The 20,684-nt window shown below is 39.4% G+C and overlaps 2 protein-coding genes and 1 long non-coding RNA gene across 3 annotated transcripts in view; 2 read left to right on the top strand and 1 right to left on the bottom strand.

Annotated features, from left to right (window-relative positions):
- The window catches only part of LOC148215019 (uncharacterized), a 42,986-nt gene that overhangs the window by 11,394 nt on the left and 10,908 nt on the right, over nucleotides 1-20,684 (top strand). The window contains exon 2 of the long non-coding RNA XR_015797147.1: nucleotides 7,246-7,331. This is a non-coding gene — a long non-coding RNA (uncharacterized LOC148215019). The remainder of the gene's footprint in view (nucleotides 1-7,245; nucleotides 7,332-20,684) is intronic.
- LOC103051785 (olfactory receptor 6Q1) lies at nucleotides 3,858-5,018 on the top strand. Its single transcript, XM_007423081.3, has one exon. The coding sequence runs from the start codon at nucleotides 4,069-4,071 to the stop codon at nucleotides 5,011-5,013; it is 945 nt and encodes a 314-aa protein (XP_007423143.1). The 5' UTR covers nucleotides 3,858-4,068; the 3' UTR covers nucleotides 5,014-5,018.
- Nucleotides 9,780-10,727, bottom strand: LOC103052026 (olfactory receptor 10Q1-like). The gene has a single exon (XM_007423082.1). It carries the CDS (start codon nucleotides 10,725-10,727, stop codon nucleotides 9,780-9,782), a length of 948 nt encoding a protein of 315 aa, XP_007423144.1.

The raw sequence follows: 20,684 nt of genomic DNA, 5'->3' as shown, positions 1-20,684 counted from the left end.
AATTGAAACTAGAGGTTTTTCTTTTGGGATTGATGGACAAACAGTTGGGAAAATGTCACGGAACGTTGTTTTTGTACATGATAACTGCAGGAAGATTATTCCATGCACAAAGATGGAATGATTCAGCATTATCCACAATGGAGGAATGGTTGGTGAAGATGATGGAACTTGTTGAGATGGCTAAATTGTCTTCTTTGATCAGAGAAAAGACAATATCTAGTTTATTGCTGACTGGAGACTCCTTATGGACTTTTTGCATAAAACAGGAAAAAATGAACTTAAAATTTATGGTTTTAATAATTAGACATGATAGATTATAGAAAGAAGGGAGTCATGCTGTAACCTCAGAGTAAGAGGTAAATTTATAATCGTACTTACAACTGCTATAAAGAAAATTGGAAGCCACTTCTTTGTATCTTTTTTCTTTCTTTTCCATTTTTCTTTTTCTTTTTTTTCTTTTTGCACTTTTAGCTTTCTTTCTGATTTTTTCTCTTTTCTTCTTACTTTATATCAGCTTGTATTAGTTTTTATCTTCCTTTTTAAAACTATATATTATATTATATAATCTATTATATATATTATATATATAATCATATACCTGCTGGCACCTTCAGGTTGCCAGTGGGAACGTGATGGCCTGGGTCTGAGAAATTATAAACTCACATTGGAAGAGAAGGCATCTCCACTTCCTTAAAGGGGAGGAGTTGGTGGTATACCCCTTCCTTAAGAAGTATCTCTAAACCTGGCAAGTCTGGAGAATTATCACCCAGTCTCAAAACTTCCCTTTTCAGAGAAGACTGTTAAATGCGGGGGTGGGGGGAGGAATCAACCATAGATTACAATTGAAGAAGTAGATTATCTGGTTCCTTCTACATTTGGAGGACACCAGATTGAGACATTTAGGTTCAGATGTTCTGCAGTAGATGAGAGTAGCAAGTTTTTAATGCATACAGACTTTTCCCTCTGAAAGTTTGCTATGTTGCTCTACAAGTATAGTTGTAAAAAGGTAATGTTTTCATAGACTTTTTTTTTTCTATATCCTGGACCATATCTAATTAAAAACGACAGTTCTACAAAAAACATATTTCCTATAGTAGGGGGTAGCATCTAACAGTCTTGGCTGACCTTAACTAAACTAAGTAGGACCAGATCTGGATAGTACTTCAATGGGAGGCCACTCGGATCACTCAGAGTTTTAGGTTAGACTAGGAAGTCCGAGAAGAAGGCAACGGCAAACCACTTTTATTTTGTTGACAAGAAAATTACAGGATTTATTTATGTAATTACCAAAGTTATGCTCAGCTAAACTTTACCATGTAGAAAAGGTCCCAGGTTTGGTTCCTTGTCTTATAGCAAGGATCACCCCGAAATGGGGCTAATAGTAATCTGGACTGAGATCCTGGAAAGTTGTTGCCAGCCTAGGGACTATTGGCTAAGATGAGGGGTGTGGCTCTCAACCTAAAAAAAAAATTGTGCACCCTCCTTTAGATGTACCAATGGTCTGACCAAGTAAACTATAGATTTCTATGCTCATATCAACATTTCAGTCAGTCATTTGAGGTTAAAGATTGACTAAATTGAGTTTCGTTTTCTATATACAACAGTGAAGAATTCTGCATAGTGTTAATGACTGACACTAATAATTATGCCCTCTATGTATTTGCTGATTTATATTTTGAGTTCTATTTGAAAATGAAATCTATAAGCTACCTAGTGAGGACCTGCACGCTCGCCTCCTCTGAATTCACCTGTGTGCCCTGATGTTCCCTAGCTACTCATTAGATAATTCCTGGTGTCTCTTAGAGACCCCATTCCCTGATCAGGATCATAGGGAGGCTTTGCATCAGTCATGTATTTTTGTCACTTTTTTCTTAAACACACACACACAGAGAAGTTCTGTGTCTCTTCTTGATCCACAATCATCTATTAGTTGTGCCCAAAGGCGAAGATGTGACTGAAGGAGGAGGAGAAATCATGCCAAGCTGTGTCCCTGAAAGTTAAGAGAATAGCAAGAGCAGCAGAGTTCAGCAACCATCTCTTGGAAGTGTGAGTAGCGAATATTGCTATCCTAGAATATGTTTCTCCAACCAATAAGGGGAACTTCTGGAGCCCACTAAGCTAGAGAAGACTGGTACAAAAGGATGACTAACTTTAAGGAATTATAGTAGGTTGGATAAAGTCAGTGTCTATTATGTTTTAGCTTTCTGTTTCTAAGTCCTTGTGCCAGTACTGCAGCTACCAGGAAAAAGCTGATTTATAACAGTTCACCTGGACGTTTTTACCATATATTGAAGTGATAGCGATATAGATTTTGTGATATGTTGCTGCATACAAATGACTTATGATTACAGTCTTCTATGGTGTGTGACGGTTATAAGTCTGTTGCTTGCAGCAAAGACCAACGTTTTGTGACATCTTTAAGAAACACCCAACACTGTGCAAGTTCATGTTTGCCCAGGCAATTTAATGTTCCTTCATGTTCCTCCTCCTGCAGCCTTCTGGTTCACTTAAACCTGATTCACTTAAAGCACCCAAATCACTTTGAAGATACAACATAATGTTATCAGCGTGCTAATAATAACACAATATACAGTGAGCTCCCAGCAAAGGATTGACACTTTGCTGAGCAGCCCTGAGCAAAGCAGAACCAGAGTTTATATATTCTTGGCCTACTACACTGCAAAGGCAAGACACAGAAAAAAGGCAGACAACAGGGTTAATTACAGCATGGTGTTGGTATGTTTTAGATAAACCCATCTGTGTGACCCTATTATTATTTATCCTTTCCTACTAGGCTGGCATGCTAGCCATGCTATCTCTGAGATACGGTCAATGACCAGAAACAAGTTGGTTTACTGGGCCCACAGCTTCCTGGCTGATTCTTCCCCCTGTCACCATTCAGGGACAGTTCAGCTTGCTGTAAGCGGTTCTTACAAGGGCATTTTAAGCAGTTCACATATATTGGGGGGGGGGGGGGGGAGGGTTGACATGTTTATGGGTTACTATCACATGGGTAAACAAATCACTTCTAGCAAGTTGTCAGCTATCCAGAGCAGATTTTGGGTGGGGATGGAACGACTGTGCAATGGGAGAATAATTCAGCCTTCCCTATTTTTGCTGATGGAAACTTTTTACTGACTAACGTTTTACTTGCTAACATAGCAAAATAAATGTGGGAGTATCATATGAGAAATACCTTGTTCCAGCTTCTCAAAGGACTGTTTAGCCCAGCTACTCAACAGCATTTGTGCAGATGCACACAGGCACATGGGCGTGTGTTAGGTGGGGAAAGAGGAATGAATGAATCCTTAGTACTGTGTGAATCCTGTTCCTCTTTTGCTATATATAGTTAATGGCCAAAAGAGCAAACCTAGGCAACAAAATATTAAGCTGAAGAGTCATAACTTTCTCTGTCTCAAAATAATTTATTTGAATTAAAAAAAAATAGTTTCAAAAAACTTACTTCTGGCATATAAGAACCAGAAGAAAGTGAATGGTTCACTTTGATGGATAAACTCAGGTATTGGTAATATATTCTTAGTAAGCAACTAAAATGGATCTGGCCATGTCTAAATAGTACAGAAAGAATGCTTACATAGGAACAACATATATACACTGTATTTATTCAAGCCATATATAATGACCCAAAATGCACTATGGAAAGTGACTCCCTTGCATCTACATGACTTTGAGTGCTGGAGCTTCACTTAAAAACAAACAAAATAGCCCCAGTTTTTGCAAGGAATTTTCAGGAATTGCTTTCATTTTTTCCCTACTACCTGTAAGGGAGACAGTACTTGGTACAAGATTTAGTCAATGTGTTTTGTGGTTGAGATGACAGTTAAATGCACTTAAAAATAAGTCAGTATGAACAGAATGTTTGGTTTAGTTAAATGGTAACATGGTAGCTTCTTTTTGAGGGCATTTCTTTGATCCCTTAGAATGAAAAGACAACTTGCAAAACTCAAGATTCATTACATTTATTCTGAACCCTGAATATATAGAATGAATCTCCTACTATTCTCTCTTTGCCCCATTATTCTAACAATTCTGTGTTGACCCTCCTAGATGCAGTCTCCACGTGAAAATTGGACCTTTGTGACAGAGTTTGTCTTGGTAGGCTTCACAGGCACCCAGGAGGGACAGTTGCCTCTCTTTGGCTTCTTCCTAATCATGTACTTGTTAACCCTGATGGAAAATGGCATCCTGGTCTTAGTTGTGGCAACCGAAAGGCGTTTACACACCCCCATGTACTTTTTTCTCATCCATCTCTCATTCTTGGACATTTGGTATACCTCTCTCACTGTGCCCAAAATGCTGTCTGGGTTTGGACACCCAGCAGGTCAGATGATCTCTTACTCTGCCTGCTTGACTCAGCTTTACCTCTTTACTTTCTTGGGCAGTACAGAATGTTTCTTGCTGGCAGCCATGGCCTACGACCGCTATGTGGCTATTTGTGTCCCTCTGCGATACCAAGAGATTGTAGATCGAGACACCTGTCTGCTTCTGGCGATTGGTTCATGGTTAGCTGGATTTCTTACCCCAGTACTGCCTGTTTATTTCATGTCACAGTTGACATTTTGTGGCCCCAATGTGATAGACCACTTCTTCTGTGATGCTTCACCACTCCTTGTTCTCTCATGCACTGACATTTCACTGAAGGAATCAGTCGATTTCTTGGTCTCTCTTTTGGTGCTCTTGATCTCCTCCTCAGTTATTATAATGTCCTATGTCCACATTATCACTACAGTACTCAAAATTAACTCCTTGGTTGGACAGCAACGGGCCTTTTCAACCTGTACTGCCCACCTAATGGTGGTGGCTGTTTTTTATGGGACACTTTTCTTTATGTATGTCCGTATCAAAGTTGCCTCCTCAATCAACCTCAACAAGGTGGTGTCAGTCTTTTATGCAATAGTCACCCCTGTACTCAACCCCCTAATCTACAGTTTAAGGAATACAGAAGTGAAGGCTGCTTTATATAGAATTATTTCAAGAAAAAGCCAGCTGTAATGGGACATTAGCCATAAAACAAGCACTCATATTATTATTCTGGGGATGGGAAGGGCTAAGAGAAAGCAAGATTATCTCAGAATCACTTATAATACCCCCCTTGTTTTTTCTATTTCTTGGGATTATAAATAGAGAATGGGATTGACTGCTTAAGTTTAGGTGGAGATTCTTTTAATCTTGAGTGCCATTTTTTATAGATGTAGAAACATTTCACAGGATTGTCATGTTATCAGGAAAATAGCTGGGCCAAATGAGAAACTATTAGGATAGTGGCAGGAAGACATTTTATGTTATTTTTATAACCCATTTTTCTTTTCCGAAAGGAATCCTAAGTGTTTTACAAGGAAAAAAATATTACTCCAAAGTTGAGAGTCAAAACAAGTGTGAGTAATACACCAAACACTGCAAGCAATAGCTACTCCAAATTAATATCATTGCATGCTTTATGATCAGCAGTGTCATCAGTGCAGAATTTTAGGGTAGAGGCCCCGGCCCCCATTCAGCTGAATAAACAGGGGAACCCCACATACAGCAAGACAGGCTTACAGTATTTTGAAGTAAATGCAGTAATGCATTTATCACTTCATGAACTCCCTTCCCTAAATTAAACCATGATGCTCAGAGCTGTAATCACCAAACTGCACCACTGCTAGCTATAATAGGAGTGGCCATGTGATGTTGCAGCTACAGCACCAGGTCTGGTTTGGCAATGAGGACATTATGTCTGACTCGAGCTGCTCAGATATGAAAGCAAAGGTGGTGGCTTTCAAACAGACCCCTTGATGCTTGTTCTGAGGAGCAATCTGTTAGACTTCTGGCAAGTCAACTTTCATATCCCAGCATCTTCTTTACTGTGGAAAGCTGGTCTTGAACTTGGACACCTATAAATATTTCCACAAAGGAAGACTCATTCCACCATTTATATCTTTTTGATTACTGGGTGATAGTCTTCTTTAATATCATGTAAGTAACACTTATTCAACTAATATGTGTCATTTAGGGGTTAGGTGAAATAGTGATGTCGCTATATGCTCAACTTTCCAGAGTGGTCTGATTTGGGGAAGGGAATTTAAAAGTAAAGTGAGTGTTATAAGCCTTTAGTTAGCCCTTTTGCTTTGTGTCTTTAGAAATTTTTATCAGTCACTTTACATTTTCATTATAGTGTTGTTTAATTCCACAGACTGCAGTAAAAACAAGTGTACTCCTGTACCATAAAAAGGTCTATGCTCCATCAAAATTACTATATTTTAATAACAACAATAATAATAATAATATATTATTATTATTATCCCATAATAAATTTGCTAATCTTTAAGTATAAGTCTCCACTTTGCTAGTTAACATGTACTAGGAGAGGCACACTTTGGGGTGCACTACCATCAATATTCTGGTGGTACCAAGCTTTATATTGCCACCCTGGCCCCAGATGGTAATACTGTCAAAGTCTTGTCCTGGTGTCTGGAGATATTGGGGTCTGGATGGGATGACACAGGCTGAAATTGAATCCTAGCAAAGTGGAGTTACTGTTTCTACATCGCAGTTCTCTGTTGGTTCAAGTGTTCTCTCTCAAGGGGATGGCCCTGCCCTTGAGAGAGCAGGTCTGCAATTTGGACTCATGGCTACAAGTGGATGGGCAGGTGGAGGCCATGGTGAGAAGGCCCTTGCATAGCTTCAGTTGTAGCCCTTCCTAGATCAGGATGCTGTAGCTATAGTGACTCATGCCTTTATCATTTAGAGATTCAACTTCTGCAGTTGTAATGGAATGTGAGAATGACCTTGGAAGTGGGGGGGTGGGGTGGGCAGAGATGCTATCTAGGGAATGATCAGATAAAAAGGGGAGGAGCCTGCAACTGAGGAATGGGCAGAGAAAGAAACTTAGAAAGGACCCTCCCTAACTAATCAGGTGGTAAACAGAGACAATGGGAGATCTGTACTTTCAGACTTGAAAGATTCTGTTAATGTAACCTAACAATTAAGTATAAGTAGCTCATTTAGTCATGTTTCCTGTCTGGTTTACATTACCTGCTGACACCAATGCCCTGTACCTACAGTAGACCTGACTTTGAAGACCACGGTAAACTACAGTTCACCCAAAACTCAGTAGTCTACATATTGACTTGTACCAGTTGCTACAATTGTATTATACTACTTTGCAGGGCCTCATTACCAACAGGTTTCTGGGCGCAATTCAAAATGCCAATTTTGACTTATAAAGTCCTATGTTCTATCTAGGTACTGTCAGAACTGCTTCCTCCAGCTACAATTAACTGAAGAGATCCTCCTGGAAGAAGCTACTCGTGGTACCCCGTTTTTGTGAAGTGAGGGCTCTATGATTTTTCAGTCTACTCTGAAACAGCCTCCCTCTAGAGCAGTATTGTCCAAACTTGGCCACTTTAAGATGAGTGGACTTCAACTCCCAGAATTCCCCAGCCAGCCATGGCCATCTTAAAGTGGCCAAGTTTGGACAACACTGCTCTAGAAGTTAGGTTGGTCATCTTGGTGGTCACCTTCTAGCAGCTAGGGTCTCTTTTTCTGGAAGGCTTTTGGGAATGGTTGTGTACCATTTGGAACTGTATTTTTTTTAGTCTGTTGTTTATTTGCTATGGTGTATTGCATCTGTTGCTTTTAAAAAAATTATTTATGAAATTGTATTGCACAATGTGAATTGCTGTAGATGTTTTGGGTTGTTATAAGCCTCCATGAATCTAAAAGTTTTAACAGTATGGACATTTAATAAATAATAATATTTTACCTCTTTGCATGCCTGTTCTTGTAACTGTAAAAGAATAACTTTTCTGCCTCATCTTATTTTGAGTCCAACCCCTTTGTGATTTTCGGACTGACCGTTCTTTCCCACTGAACTCTGTATTTTCCAGATTATACATTACTTTGATGAATAGGGAATGTTTCCTTTTGAATATAATACATATGTGGTAGTGAGTCAGATGGGATATCAGCAGCACCGGCAGCAGCTGCCAAATTCATTCACTGCAGGATGAAGGCCTCTTCAGCTCCTTTCCAGCACCTCAGCTGGGTATCAATCCACCTTAAAAGACCTAGAACAGTGTTGTCCAAACTTGGCCACTTTAAGATGAGTGGACTTCAACTCCCAGAATTCCCCAGCCAGCATGGCTAGCTGAGGAATTCGGGGAGTTGAAGTCCACTCATCTTAAAGTGGCCAAGTTTGGACAACACTGACCTAGAAAATGCTTAAAGTGCCGGACAGCTGATGTAACTCCATTCAAACCAACTTAATTGAAAATTACCTGTGGCATGTCAGAGATGGGAGATAATCATCCCTAAATAATATTTGCATGCAAAAGACTTAGATTTTCAAATCCTTCTGGCTTGCCCCTAAAACAGAAATGGTTAAGTACAGATAGAATGGCACCCCCGGATTTTTCCTTCAAAAATTTATTTATATATTTTGATGTCCACCTACTTTGACACTGAGGAAATTTAGTCTTCAACAGGAGGACCCAACAATTAACTAAGCTACTTCAGGTAAAGTAGTCTTTGTGGAATCCATTCCCAAGAATAGCCTAAGACTAAGCTATATATTAGAGCTGTGCAAAGCCTTTGCAATGTGTGAAAACTAAATATTAGAACTGGGCAAAGTAATGCATGGCAGTTTGAACCAAGCACCTTTTTTTGAATATTTAAAGCAGCTGCATCTTTTTTTCAGGCTCACATGGTTGCTTCCAAAGCTGTTCCTGGCTATCTGCAAATGGCTAGTGGCATGCATAGCGATTTGGCTTTGTTGGGAGATTGTCGCAAAAGACACGGCTGCTTTAACAATTCAACACGAAGTGCTTTGTTCATACATGTACTCTTTTGCAGAGCTATATCTAGATATTTCAACTGGCTGCTACTCCACTATGGCCCTTCATTCTCCCTTTCCTGCAACCTGAAACAGAAAGAAAATTGTATTAGGTAGGGTACGTAAATCACCCCCTCCTCAGAACCTGAATTTCCAGGGAAAATAAGACCATGGAAACATTTAGAGAGTAGAATGTAGATTAGGACACTAAGAGACAGGACCATCACTAGGAAGCAATACCACTGAGAGAGAACACCTACAGGAAGTAACATCACCAATAACTCCTATTCAGGGGAGACAGCCTTTGTCTAACTCAAGAAGCATTGTCCTTAGGGTGCCACTCTCTGTCCTTACCTCATCAACATGCATATGCTGTTATACCCCATCAATATTTTGCTGCTCTATACTATCGCATGTATATTCTAGTCTGCATAATTCCATATAGAGGAGGTGCATGCCCAGCCCACTTTAGGTTGGCCTCTGCTGCCAGCGGTAAGGCTCTGGGCTAGAAAGCAGGAGATGGTGAGTTCTAGTCCTGTCTTAGTCACGAAAGCCACCTGGGTGACTTTGGGCCAGTCCCTCTCTCTTGCCCAACTCACTTTACAGGACTGTTGGTGTAGGGAAAATAGGAGGAGGAAGGAGTACTGGGCTTGTTCACTGCCATGAGTTATTTATAAAAAATAATAAAGGCAGGATAAAAATTCTAAAAAAAAAAATTGTGCTTCAATGAAAGAGTCTGATCTCAGTTATTAAAGAACTCTATGCAGACATTTCTCCTACAGACATTTAATGCAAATAACGTAAGTCATGATATCATCAATCTTGGTATCTTTCCACCTCCAAGAATCCAATACGGGTGATGAGTTGCAGAGGATGATATTAATCACATCATGCATTATTTATATGAGCAGTCATTGAAGATGAGGTTGGAAAGAGGTGGTGGCAACTAGGTGTCTCTAATTTCCAGTTTGCTGTTCATAGTGAGTTTTCTTACAGCATCTTTGAGCTCCTTGTTTCTCAGACTATATATAACAGGGTTCAGAAGAGGGGTGCCAAAGGTATACACCAGTGAAAGCAAGTGATCTGTCTTATCAAATTGCCTAGATTTGGGGTGAAGGTACACCAAAGAACCACAGCCATATTGTAACAATACCACTATGAGGTGGGAGGAGCAAGTGTTGAAAGTTTGGAGCCGTCCCTTTGTTGAGGGAATCTGTAAGATTGCCCTGATGATACAGATGTATGAAATAACAATTAGCAGGAAAGGGACCGAGAGGATCAGAATGCTACCTACAAACTGAGCAATCTCCTCAAAGTAAGTGTTGGTATTTGCCAGCTTCAACAGTTGATTCACATCACAGAAATAATGTTCAATCTGGTTGGAGCCATTAAAAGGAAGGTGAAAAACCACAGCAGCAATTTCCATGGACAACAGCCCCCCAAGAACCAGTGAAATCGCCACTAGGCAAGCACATCTGTGCTGGGTCATAATATGAGCATAATGCAGAGGGTGGCAGATGGCAACATAGCGATCATAAGCCATGGCCACCAAAAGGAAGCTGTCCGTGCTGCCCAGGGCTATGAAGAGAAACATCTGGAAACCACACCCAGCAACGCTGATACTCTTCTTCCTTTGTAAAACATTCACTAGCATCTGGGGTACCACAGATGTTGTAAAACATAGCTCAACAGTGGAAAGTGAGCACAGGAAGTAGTACATGGGGATGTGCAAGTGAGGCTCTTTCCAGATGGCGACCATGATGAGCAGATTTCCTAAAACGTTGGCCAGGTACATCAGAAGCATGATCATGAAGACTAAACCTTGCAGCAGCCTACTGTTGGGGAAAGCCAGGAACACAAATTCAGTCACTGCGCTGTAGTTTTGTAAGATCATCTCGCTCTCTCCTTTCTGATAAAAGAAAAGCAGTACGTCCCAGAATGCCCTGAGCAAATAATTCCAGTACAGATGTTTCAACATTGGGTATCAGTTAGATTCTGGGAATGGAAGCCAAGCTGTAATCTGAAGCAGACAGTCCAGAGTAAACCCAATTAAATACAGTGGGGATTACTCTCAGATAAGCATACATCGAATTACTGTCCTACAATGCTGTTGGAGGAATATTTAATCAGGTGGCAAAATGGCTGGGCTCCTGACTGATCTTGAAAAGCTAAGCAGGACCAGATCTAGTTAATGTTTGGATTGCAGGTCATTAGAAATATCAAAGTTGCAGGCTAGGCAAGGAAATTTTTAAAAAATCCTGAAGGAAGGCAATGATAAATCACTTCTGTATCATTGGAAGGAAACCTCATGGCTACGGGCATGAATACATCAGGGGTGGAGGTTGGTTGAGGGAAGCTTTACTATTTTAGAAATAATTACTCTTAATATACCTTCCCCGGGTTAGGGTTATAATTAGGATCGTCCTATGTTAGGATGATAGTTTAATTTCATTTGAATGATGTTGCCTATCCCCACATTTGAATTTAGAAATAATAGTTTTCCAGAGTAGATTGGCAACTGCATCTTGGCAGTTCTTTCCTGACCATTTGTTAGTATCTCCCTTTGTCTATTATGCTTTTAATTTTATCTTTTAATAATTAACAAATATGCATCAGATCTCCCCTTTCTCAGAACACCAGCTGTATTTGTTGTGGCATTTCCATAAAGTCACTATATAGCACCAGGCGAACATTTGAAGTAACCTATAATTTCAGTCCAGTATTAATTGTATCTCCTCAGAATTTCATAACTTGGCAACCATTCCACTATATGTGCAGTTCACCTACAGAGGCTTTTATAGCTTTGCTATTTCCAACATTTATTTCTATAAGTATAGTTCCCATGTGAAATGTTCCAAGCATTATTAACAATTTTTTTTTTCAAATAACAAGAACTTGGCTCACCTATTTCACTAAGCCATGTTTTCTTTAATCATAGTTTACTGAATAAGAATTGGCTAGGTTCACCTGTCACATCAAGCAATAAACCATGGTTTAATAAACTATAACGGCTGGAATCACCCAACATGCTATGCCAAAAACCAAACAAACTACACAATGGCTCACTGCAATATATGAATCCAGTCAATGAGTACACCAATTCATAAACAAAGATATATATTCTCATTTTTCTTCAGATATGTAACAATGACACTTGTACCAATAGAAGAGTCAACTTTTAAAGTCAGCTTTTAAAGTCAACTTTTTCTAAATATGTATCCTTGAAAGGCTAATTTTTAAATCAAAAGAAAAAAAAGTTTGATACAATTTGTGTCATGTTAAATTTCATAAAGTAGTTCAGATTTCTGGTAATGCTATATCTCATTTATAACTAATAATCCTGGTTCACATATACACTAAGTTATGGTTTGTTTAACCATAGTTTGCATAATAAGACACAACTGGATGTATTCACATATGATATCAAGCTATAAACCATGTTTTACAAGCCACAATAGTTTAATTCATGCAAAATGCCAATGTAAAACCAAATAAACCATATTGTATCTCCATGTAATGTGTGAATCCAGCCTGTTTCCAAATGTCCTCTCTGGATGCAACTATCACTATTTAGTTCTTCACTGATACATCTCTTAGATTTTATGAAGTAAATGATTTATGTGATTCATTCTTATTAGGACTGCTTATTCTTTCTCAACATTTGAAAGGCAATTTTTCATTTAACTTATTTAGATGGAGCCAAGGTATTGCTCCTTTACACTAGGCCAAACATGATCTTGCTTTAAAAAAAATATTGAGACATTTTATGCTCCATATTCATGTACAATGTATTTAGCACTGTACTCTCTAAAAGAGTTAATTGCTTTAAAGTTTTCTGAAAAACATAACTGGGAAAAGTAAGAAGCAAAAAAGAGTTTGGAGTTTTCTCCTGTACTTGCTATTCTGCCTTTCCAGTTCAATATCAAAAATCCAACTCTATATTTTTCATTATCAGCTTTCTTCTACTCAGACATTGAAATAAGTAATTTTATCTTTCATCTGGTCTATTTAAAATGTGATCTCTTTGATCTTTTCTTAAAAAATAATGTTATTTATTAACGTCATTTTATACCACTCTATTCAATGTGACTCCAAAAACTTGTTTTTATTATAAAACTTGCATGAATAACAAATGTTTCATAAAATTACTTGTATCTACAAATTTTGGAGATCCTTTATTTTACTGCTTCTAATATCCATCTCTGTACTCCCCTAAAATTATTAGCTTCTTTTTGAAGAGATGAGTGGATTATATTCTGACTTTTTGTTTAATTTATGAAACTCCTAGTGTATGTTTCCATCAGAGGCTTAAATCAGCTTTTTTCAAATGAGTCGCTGAACTGCAACATACAGTTATATTCTGTCCTGAATTAATATCTACATGTAATGCACCTAGCACAAAGCAGCAAGTTCAGAATTGCTATCCAGATTCATATATGAAAACTGAAATGACTGATTCACTATCAAATACAAAAATTCCCACCAGGCATAATAGAACACATGGTATGAAAATTATTATGAGTGTTTTATATACTTGACAGAGCATGGCAAGTGCCATGAAATACTAGTAATTTATTTACTATCATACACAGGGAAAAGAAATTTTTGACACAGTCTCTGAATTAACAGCTTGACCAAGCCATGATTTCATTTGATCATACTTTGTTGAATATGCCTGAGGTGGTTGAGTCACACACTCTGCTAATCCATACAAGCCCAAATCAAATAAATTACATTATGACTTTCCCCAATGTGGAACCAATCTCTAGATCTCAGAAATGAGACTTGCACAACTATATTGCAGCATAAGACCAGCTCTCAAAGCAAAGGCTTCTATCGGGAAGATGTAATCGCTTCTGATCAACAGTCTTGTGATTTCAGATCAAGGGATAAGGGAGCTTTACCATCTGGGAAGGTACAAAAACAGTTTTGCCTCCTCTTGTCCCTTTTATGGTAAGGATTAGGAAGTTGCCAGCTTTAATCAAAGGATTTTATAGCAGTATAACAGCTGGAAAAGAGATGCTATTTGGGAGACAGGAAAAGCCTCTCTTCTTTGCTTCACATTCTTAACACAAATGGAGGTGTTTTTTTTTAAACCTCACAGCATGCAGCCCTCTTTTATTCCAGAAACCTCCCTTCTGAAATATTTACTATAATCACTATCTGAACAGGCCATTCCTCCCTAGCCAATTCTCTATTTTCCTTATTCATTTGGTTCTCAGCTACCATCCTGTGCCTCAGTACTACCTTCTATGTCTTCAATGGCCTCAGACTTATGGGACAGCTCAGATGGTCTGCCTGCGACCCTTCCCTTTTTTCTATATAGGCTCCATTTCCATCAGCCTGGTATAAGCCAGTTGGTTCTTTAAAAATCTCCAAAACCTCAGAAGCATCTTCACAAGGCAATAGGTTTTCCACATCGGTTGACCAGGGCTGCCTCCAACTGGCCAGCGTGACCATCTGCATCTAGCAAGAGCCCCATACACATCCCCACCTCACATCAGGAAAAAAGCTTCTCTCTGCTCCCTTTAAGAAGCCTGATGCAGGGCTATCAGCCAGCATGCAATAGTAACCTCCCAGTTGTGGGGTGAGCAGGGAGAACTACAAGTGAGGCAAGGCAGGAATTCCCACCAGGGGGAACCTGACTACCTCTAAGCCCAGAGATTCATCTTGAGAATTGTGTTTCTACCATTTCTCCTCCCCTGGAGTTGAGCCCGAAAGCTATCAGTTTCATTGATGAAGGATGATGGAGTCCCGGGGATACAGGAATGAGCTGCTGACCCCAGACTAGTGCAAATCAGATGTGTGGAAGGGGGATAAGCAGCTGGATTTGTACAACATACCGGGCTGTAGAAGACTAGTTTGTAGTTCAGTATATTGCATAAATCTAGAGAATGTGCTTAGTTTATGGTTCATTGAACCAGCCAATTGGAATAATTCAGGAAACTATGGTTAATTAAACCAGGGGTTAGTTAGTTGTGTGAACCAGCCATAGATATTTAATTCCCCAAATTTAGTATTAGATGAAATGATTCCAACTTTACCCAGAAAGAGGATCCAGGGAATCTTCCAGTCAGCTTACAATTACCTTTTTAATCTGCCTTCTATTTGTCTGACAAACCTAGGATCTTCTGTATTCCCACATTCTGCGTGTTGAGAGATGAAGAAAACAAGTTGTTCTGTTCCAAAAGAAATCACATCAAGCCTTCCCTTTTACGCAAGAAAGGAAGGTATAGAAATCTTGAAATAAATTCACAGGACAATTATGAGAAGAAATCCCAGTGTGAACAAATTAAAGGAGCTGAATATTTTATCTTGTATCCCTTGAGATATGTATGTTTTCCTTTCATAAATTAAATATAAAGAAGAAATATATGTTACGAACATGTACATGGTTGGGTTAAATGGAATTTTTCTGGACAGCTGAAGCTCTTTTGTGGTACCACAAACTTATTTACGGTATCTGTAGTCAGACATATTTTTTTGAACAACTTGAAGATCCTGTCCACCAGAGGTAACGGTGGGAAGATCATTCAGATCATTAGCAGAGATGATGATTATGCAACCTCTATCTTTCTGAAAAGCTACTACTACTTCATTTGCACTGAAACTATCAAAGCCCATGAAATGTTACATGACAAACATTTTTCTGATTAGCAACCTGCCTTGGCTGAGATCATGTGAAATAATTTCTTTTGGTTCCACCAATTACAGAAATAAATAATTTATGACATTTTGTTGAAAACTTGAAAACCTTTAGACATGCTTATGTGATACATCTTGACCAGTTGACAGGTTTCCTTCTGATTTGTATCAGGAAACAAACAAAGGTATGTTATATGATCAGATAGGCTTAGTGAATCTAAAACAGAAAAAAAATCTCCATAATTGGAAAAATGTACCTGTTTACTTGCATGGTCTTATTAGGTCCTAACCCCTGGCTTTTTATGGATCTTGGCCACTGATAAAACAACAACACCACATTTTCTGGTGGCCATCTTATTTTATTTATTTATTTATTTCAGAGACTTACATGGCTGCCCATTTTATGTACCATAACTCTGGGCGGCTGCTCCACGACTGATCTGCATTTTTCAATTAACACCTGGAAGAGAGATGTAGACAAGCTAGCTTTTCCTATTTATTCTTGCAAGCTGTGAGATAACAAACTTCTAGCTCTAACCCCAATCAGATAATTATTTCCCCTTTTGGTCATAGCAAGGCACCCAGAGCCTGCTAGACACTTAATCCTCATTAATATCTAACCTTTTTTTGCTGATGCCTAAACTGAGCAATTCTGGAGGTGGAGGGGGAAAAACAGGTTGCAGTTCTATAAAACTTGCCCAATGAAAGCAATCTCTTTGTGAATCGAATTCTGGAGACCACTCTCACCATTCGGGCTTACCATGGCAGATGGAGGAGGGGCCCCTGGTGCTGTAAGTAATTAATGGGGGCAATTTAAATAAACATGATGCTGTTTGTTTCAGTCCTGGCATCTCCTTTAATGTCTTCCTGCTTCAGTATCTGTCCTGCAAATTCTAGATTAGCTGGCAATACAAGAATTTCAGAAAACAGTGGCTTCTAACAACGGTAATAAAAACATAAGAGAAACAACAAAAACCAACATTCAGGAAACAACTCCGGAAACCTTAAGGCAACCCTTCCCAATACATAAACACAATCACGGGCTCTAGCCTCACCCTTGCACCTCTTGCCCATTTGCAATTCCCCAGGCTTTGGTCTTGCTGATGTCTTTCTTCTGCCCCATAATAGTCAAAAACTCTTATGTGACAATCTTGCTGGTTAATGCTGGATGAAAAATGCATTGCCCTTGTTGGAAAGAAATCTTACCAAGTTCACTTCTGAGCCAGGAATAAAAAAGTGCAAGCAGTTTTTTGAAACAGAGATAAAGTTTTATTTCTGAGAGCACAACATGCAAAGTCAGCAGATTTCCCTGGAAGCCCTTTGTATAGAGAAGCCCTGCTTTTGTTCTTTTGGAAGCATGCAAAAGTGCCCTTGGCCTCTAGGAATTCTATTCAAGTCTATATACTGCATTAATTCTAATAATTCTATAAATTGCACTTAGCTGGGGTTCCGAGAGGGAGCACTCTGAAGTCAGGCACCCTGCTGAGTTGTGGTTTCTTGCAATCAGGCATCCTGTTGAGCTGTGGTATTTGCCTGTCTAGTGCTGCTTGATTGGAATGCTAATCTCTTCTGGGAAGAGATCTTTTGTTATTCGATCAAGGAGATCTTTTGGCTAAGTTCAAGGAATGTTAACTCTTCCTGCCACATTTTAATATGATGTGCGAGCCCATTCTAATTGTAAATTTTAACCGTTTGCCTGGATTTATGGAGGAAAACTATATGGTGGAAACAGCAAAGAGGAAGACAGTATGGCAGGGGAGAGGGCTTGATTTCCTTCTCACACCCTCACTAGTACCAAAAGCTGTTTGATGTACCTAGATAGATTTCTTGCATGCCATCTACAGGCCTCCAATAAGCCCATAATTAATGGCAAACTGGCAGGCAACATGTTACAAGGTAGGTAAGTTAGAAGACAGTCTGGCTGGTACCCTGATTGAAACACTACATACTGTAACCTTTCATTGTAGGTCTTTAAATTAATTTAATTTAATTTAATTAATTAACAACAAAACTCAAATCTTTGACTGCAGCTCTTTAACATATATTTAATTCCACAGTGAGATCTCAAGAGTTCAAATTAATGTTCATATTTATTGCCATCATATTTTACAAAGTTATACCCAAATAGCTTTCTTACAGTTTATGTTGCAAAGACAAAGGAAAATATATTAGGGAAAATACAGCGAGCACGGAATCCTTCTGGAGTCCTTTCTAGCCCCTTTACCAGCAGTGGCCATAAGAGGTGTCTACCTTTTCTTCTGGGTAAGAAAGTAACATATTGCATTTGGTGCAAGTGGATGCATAGACACACGCAGATATATACACACCCTTTCACCCTAGAGACTCATCAGACTAGTGTATTTGTGTGCATTGAAAAGCATAAGATGGGCTGTGCATACTCTGCTTTGGCTCATGCGACTGGGTAAGAAGAGAGAGGGCAGCTTAGAACGCAACAGTCGTCAACTTTCCAAGCCACTACTCAGCTGCCTCCCTCATCAGGATGCGCTGGGGGGAATTTTCTGGACTTTTTCTCTGCAGCATCAAGCCCGATCTGGCCCAGTTCCATCTTTCTTCTGCTGACTTCTCCTCCATCCTACATTTGATCCCATTCTGTTCAGTTTTCAGAGAGTTACCACGTTGATGGATAGATTCCCAACCTCTTTTACATAGTTTTTCCTATATTACCTTGGAAGAGAAAAAGAGATTGGTTGAACTCTCTTAGGTACTAGATATAATGGTGGCCTCTTAGCAGACAGACAAAAGCTCCTGAGAGAATAGAGCGGTTCTATGAAAATTCTCTTGTGCATTATATAAAGGAAAGGTGCTCAATTTAACAATTAAGGATGCTGCTTATGTCCTAATATGGGGTCCAGTCTAATCTCAGTGAAGTGTATCACAGGAAATATGTGAAGTAAAGTTTAAAGACAATCTTTGTTATGTAAGTGAAAATGGAGAATTGAAGAATTCCTTGAAGGAACTGGATTATTTGATCTTGATTGTACAGGGGACAATGGCAGCATGACAGAACTGTAGTCTTAAAAACTGTTTAAATTTATAATGCAGGAGGATGGGGCACAGGATTCCAGATGCTATTATAGTAAACTGGGGGATTTAGCCAAAGGACTAACATTACAGTCATGTGTAAATCAGCCCAAATGCACATGTTATTTGAAAGCAAAAGATACTAAACTAATGTAGTACCAAGAGAGAAAAAAGAAAGAAACCAAGAAACAGAACAAAATAATAAAGATATCACAACTAAAATAATTTTTCATAAAATAATATGTCTAATTCACATCTAGCTTCCATTCATTCCTAGATTGCTGGTGAAACTCAAAAAATTAGAATATCGTGCAAATGTTCATTTATGTCAGTACGGCAACTCAAAAGGTGAAACCAATATATGAGATAGACGCATTACATGCAAAGCAAGATATGTCAAGCCTTACTTTGGTATAATTGTGATGATTATGGCGTTCAGCTTATGAAAACCCCAAATTCACAATCTCAGAAAATTAGAATAGTGTGAAAAGGTTCAATATTCTAGGCTCAAAGTGTCCCACTCTAATCAGCTAATGAATCCATAACACCTGCAAAGGGTTCCTGAGCCTTTAAATGGTCGCTCAGGCTGGTTCAGTAGGAATCACAAGCATGGGAAAGACTGCTGACCTGACAGTTGTGCAGAAAACCATCATTGACACCCTCATTAAGGAGGGAAAGCCCCAAAAGGTAATTGCAAAAGAAGTTGGATGTTCCCAAAGTGCTGTATCAAAGCACATCAATAGAAGGTTATGTGGAAGGGAAACGTGTGGTAGAAAAAGGTGCACAAGTAGCAGGGATGACCGCAGCCTGGAGAGGATTGTCAGAAAAAGGCCATTCAAAAGTGTTGGGGACTTTCACAAGGAGTGGACTGAGGCTGGAGTTAGTGCATCAAGAGCCACCAGACACAGACGGATCCTGGACATGGGCTTCAAATGTCGTATTCCTCTTGTCAAGCCGCTCCTGGACAACAAACAACATCAGAAGCGTCTTACCTGGGCTACAGAAAAAAAGAACTGGTCTGTTGCCCAGTGGTCCAAAGTCCTCTTTTCTGATGAGAGCAACTTTTGCATCTCATTTGGGAACCAAGGCCCCAGAGTCTGGAGGAAGAATGGAGAGGCACACAATGCACGATGCTTGAAGTCCAGTGTGAAGTTTCCACAGTCTGTGTTGATTTGGGGAGCCATGTCATCTGCTGGTGTTGGTCCACTGTGCTTCATTAAGTCCAGGGTCAACGCAGCCGTCTACCAGGAGATTTTGGAGCACTTCATGCTTCCTTCTGCAGACGAGCTTTATGGAGATGCTGACTTCATTTTCCAGCAGGACTTGGCACCTGCCCACACTGCCAAAAGTACCAAAACTTGGTTCAATGACCATGGGATTACTGTGCTTGATTGGCCAGCAAACTCACCTGACCTGAACCCCATAGAGAATCTATGGGGCATTGCCAAGAGAAAGTTGAGGGACATGAGACTGAACAATGCAGCGGAGCTGAAGGCCGCTATTGAAGCATCCTGGTCTTCCATATCACCTCAGCAGCGCCACAGGCTGATAGCATCCATGCCACGCCGCATTGCGGCAGTCATTGCTGCAAAAGGGGCCCAAACCAAGTACTGAGTACATATGCATGGTTATACTTTGCAGAGGTCCGATATTGTTCTATTTCCAATCCTTGTGTTATTGATGTCATGTAATATTCTAATTTTCTGAGATTGTGAATTTGGGGTTTTCATAAGCTGTACGCCATAATCATCACAATTATACCAAAGTAAGGCTTGACATATCTTGCTTTGCATGTAATGCATCTATCTCATATATTGGTTTCACCTTCTGAGTTGCCGTACTGACATAAATGAACATTTGCACGATATTCTAATTTTTCGAGTTTCACCTGTATATTCCCTGATCACCAACTCAGATTCTTGGGAATTGGGGATTTGTTCACCCAGCTTTGGGGTAGCCAGGAAAGAGATGTTTCTCTCCTCCTCTGAGAGAAAAGGCACAAAACAAAGACAAGATGGAATTGTCCCTTCCACTTATTAAAAGTTTACCTGAGAGAAGAATCTTATTTATCATGACCAGCTCTTTAGCATTTGATTTCCTCTGGTTTTGATTGTCTCTACCCACTACCAGACTGATAAGTTGGATTTGACTGACAGGTGATTTT

This window comes from Python bivittatus, unplaced genomic scaffold (assembly GCF_059951505.1).
Source record: "Python bivittatus isolate LINGU-HERP-01145 unplaced genomic scaffold, Pbiv_v1 ctg000480_np1212, whole genome shotgun sequence".
NCBI classification, from domain to species: Eukaryota; Metazoa; Chordata; class Lepidosauria; order Squamata; family Pythonidae; genus Python; species Python bivittatus.
Note: the sequence above shows the minus strand (reverse complement) of the source record. Positions and strands in the feature narration are given on the sequence as shown.

Coding starts and splice junctions, on each gene's coding strand:
- LOC103051785 (XM_007423081.3), top strand. CDS start 4,069: ATGCAGTCTCCACGTGAAAATTGGACCTTTGTGACAGAGTTTGTCTTG.
- LOC103052026 (XM_007423082.1), bottom strand. CDS start 10,727: ATGATCTTACAAAACTACAGCGCAGTGACTGAATTTGTGTTCCTGGCT.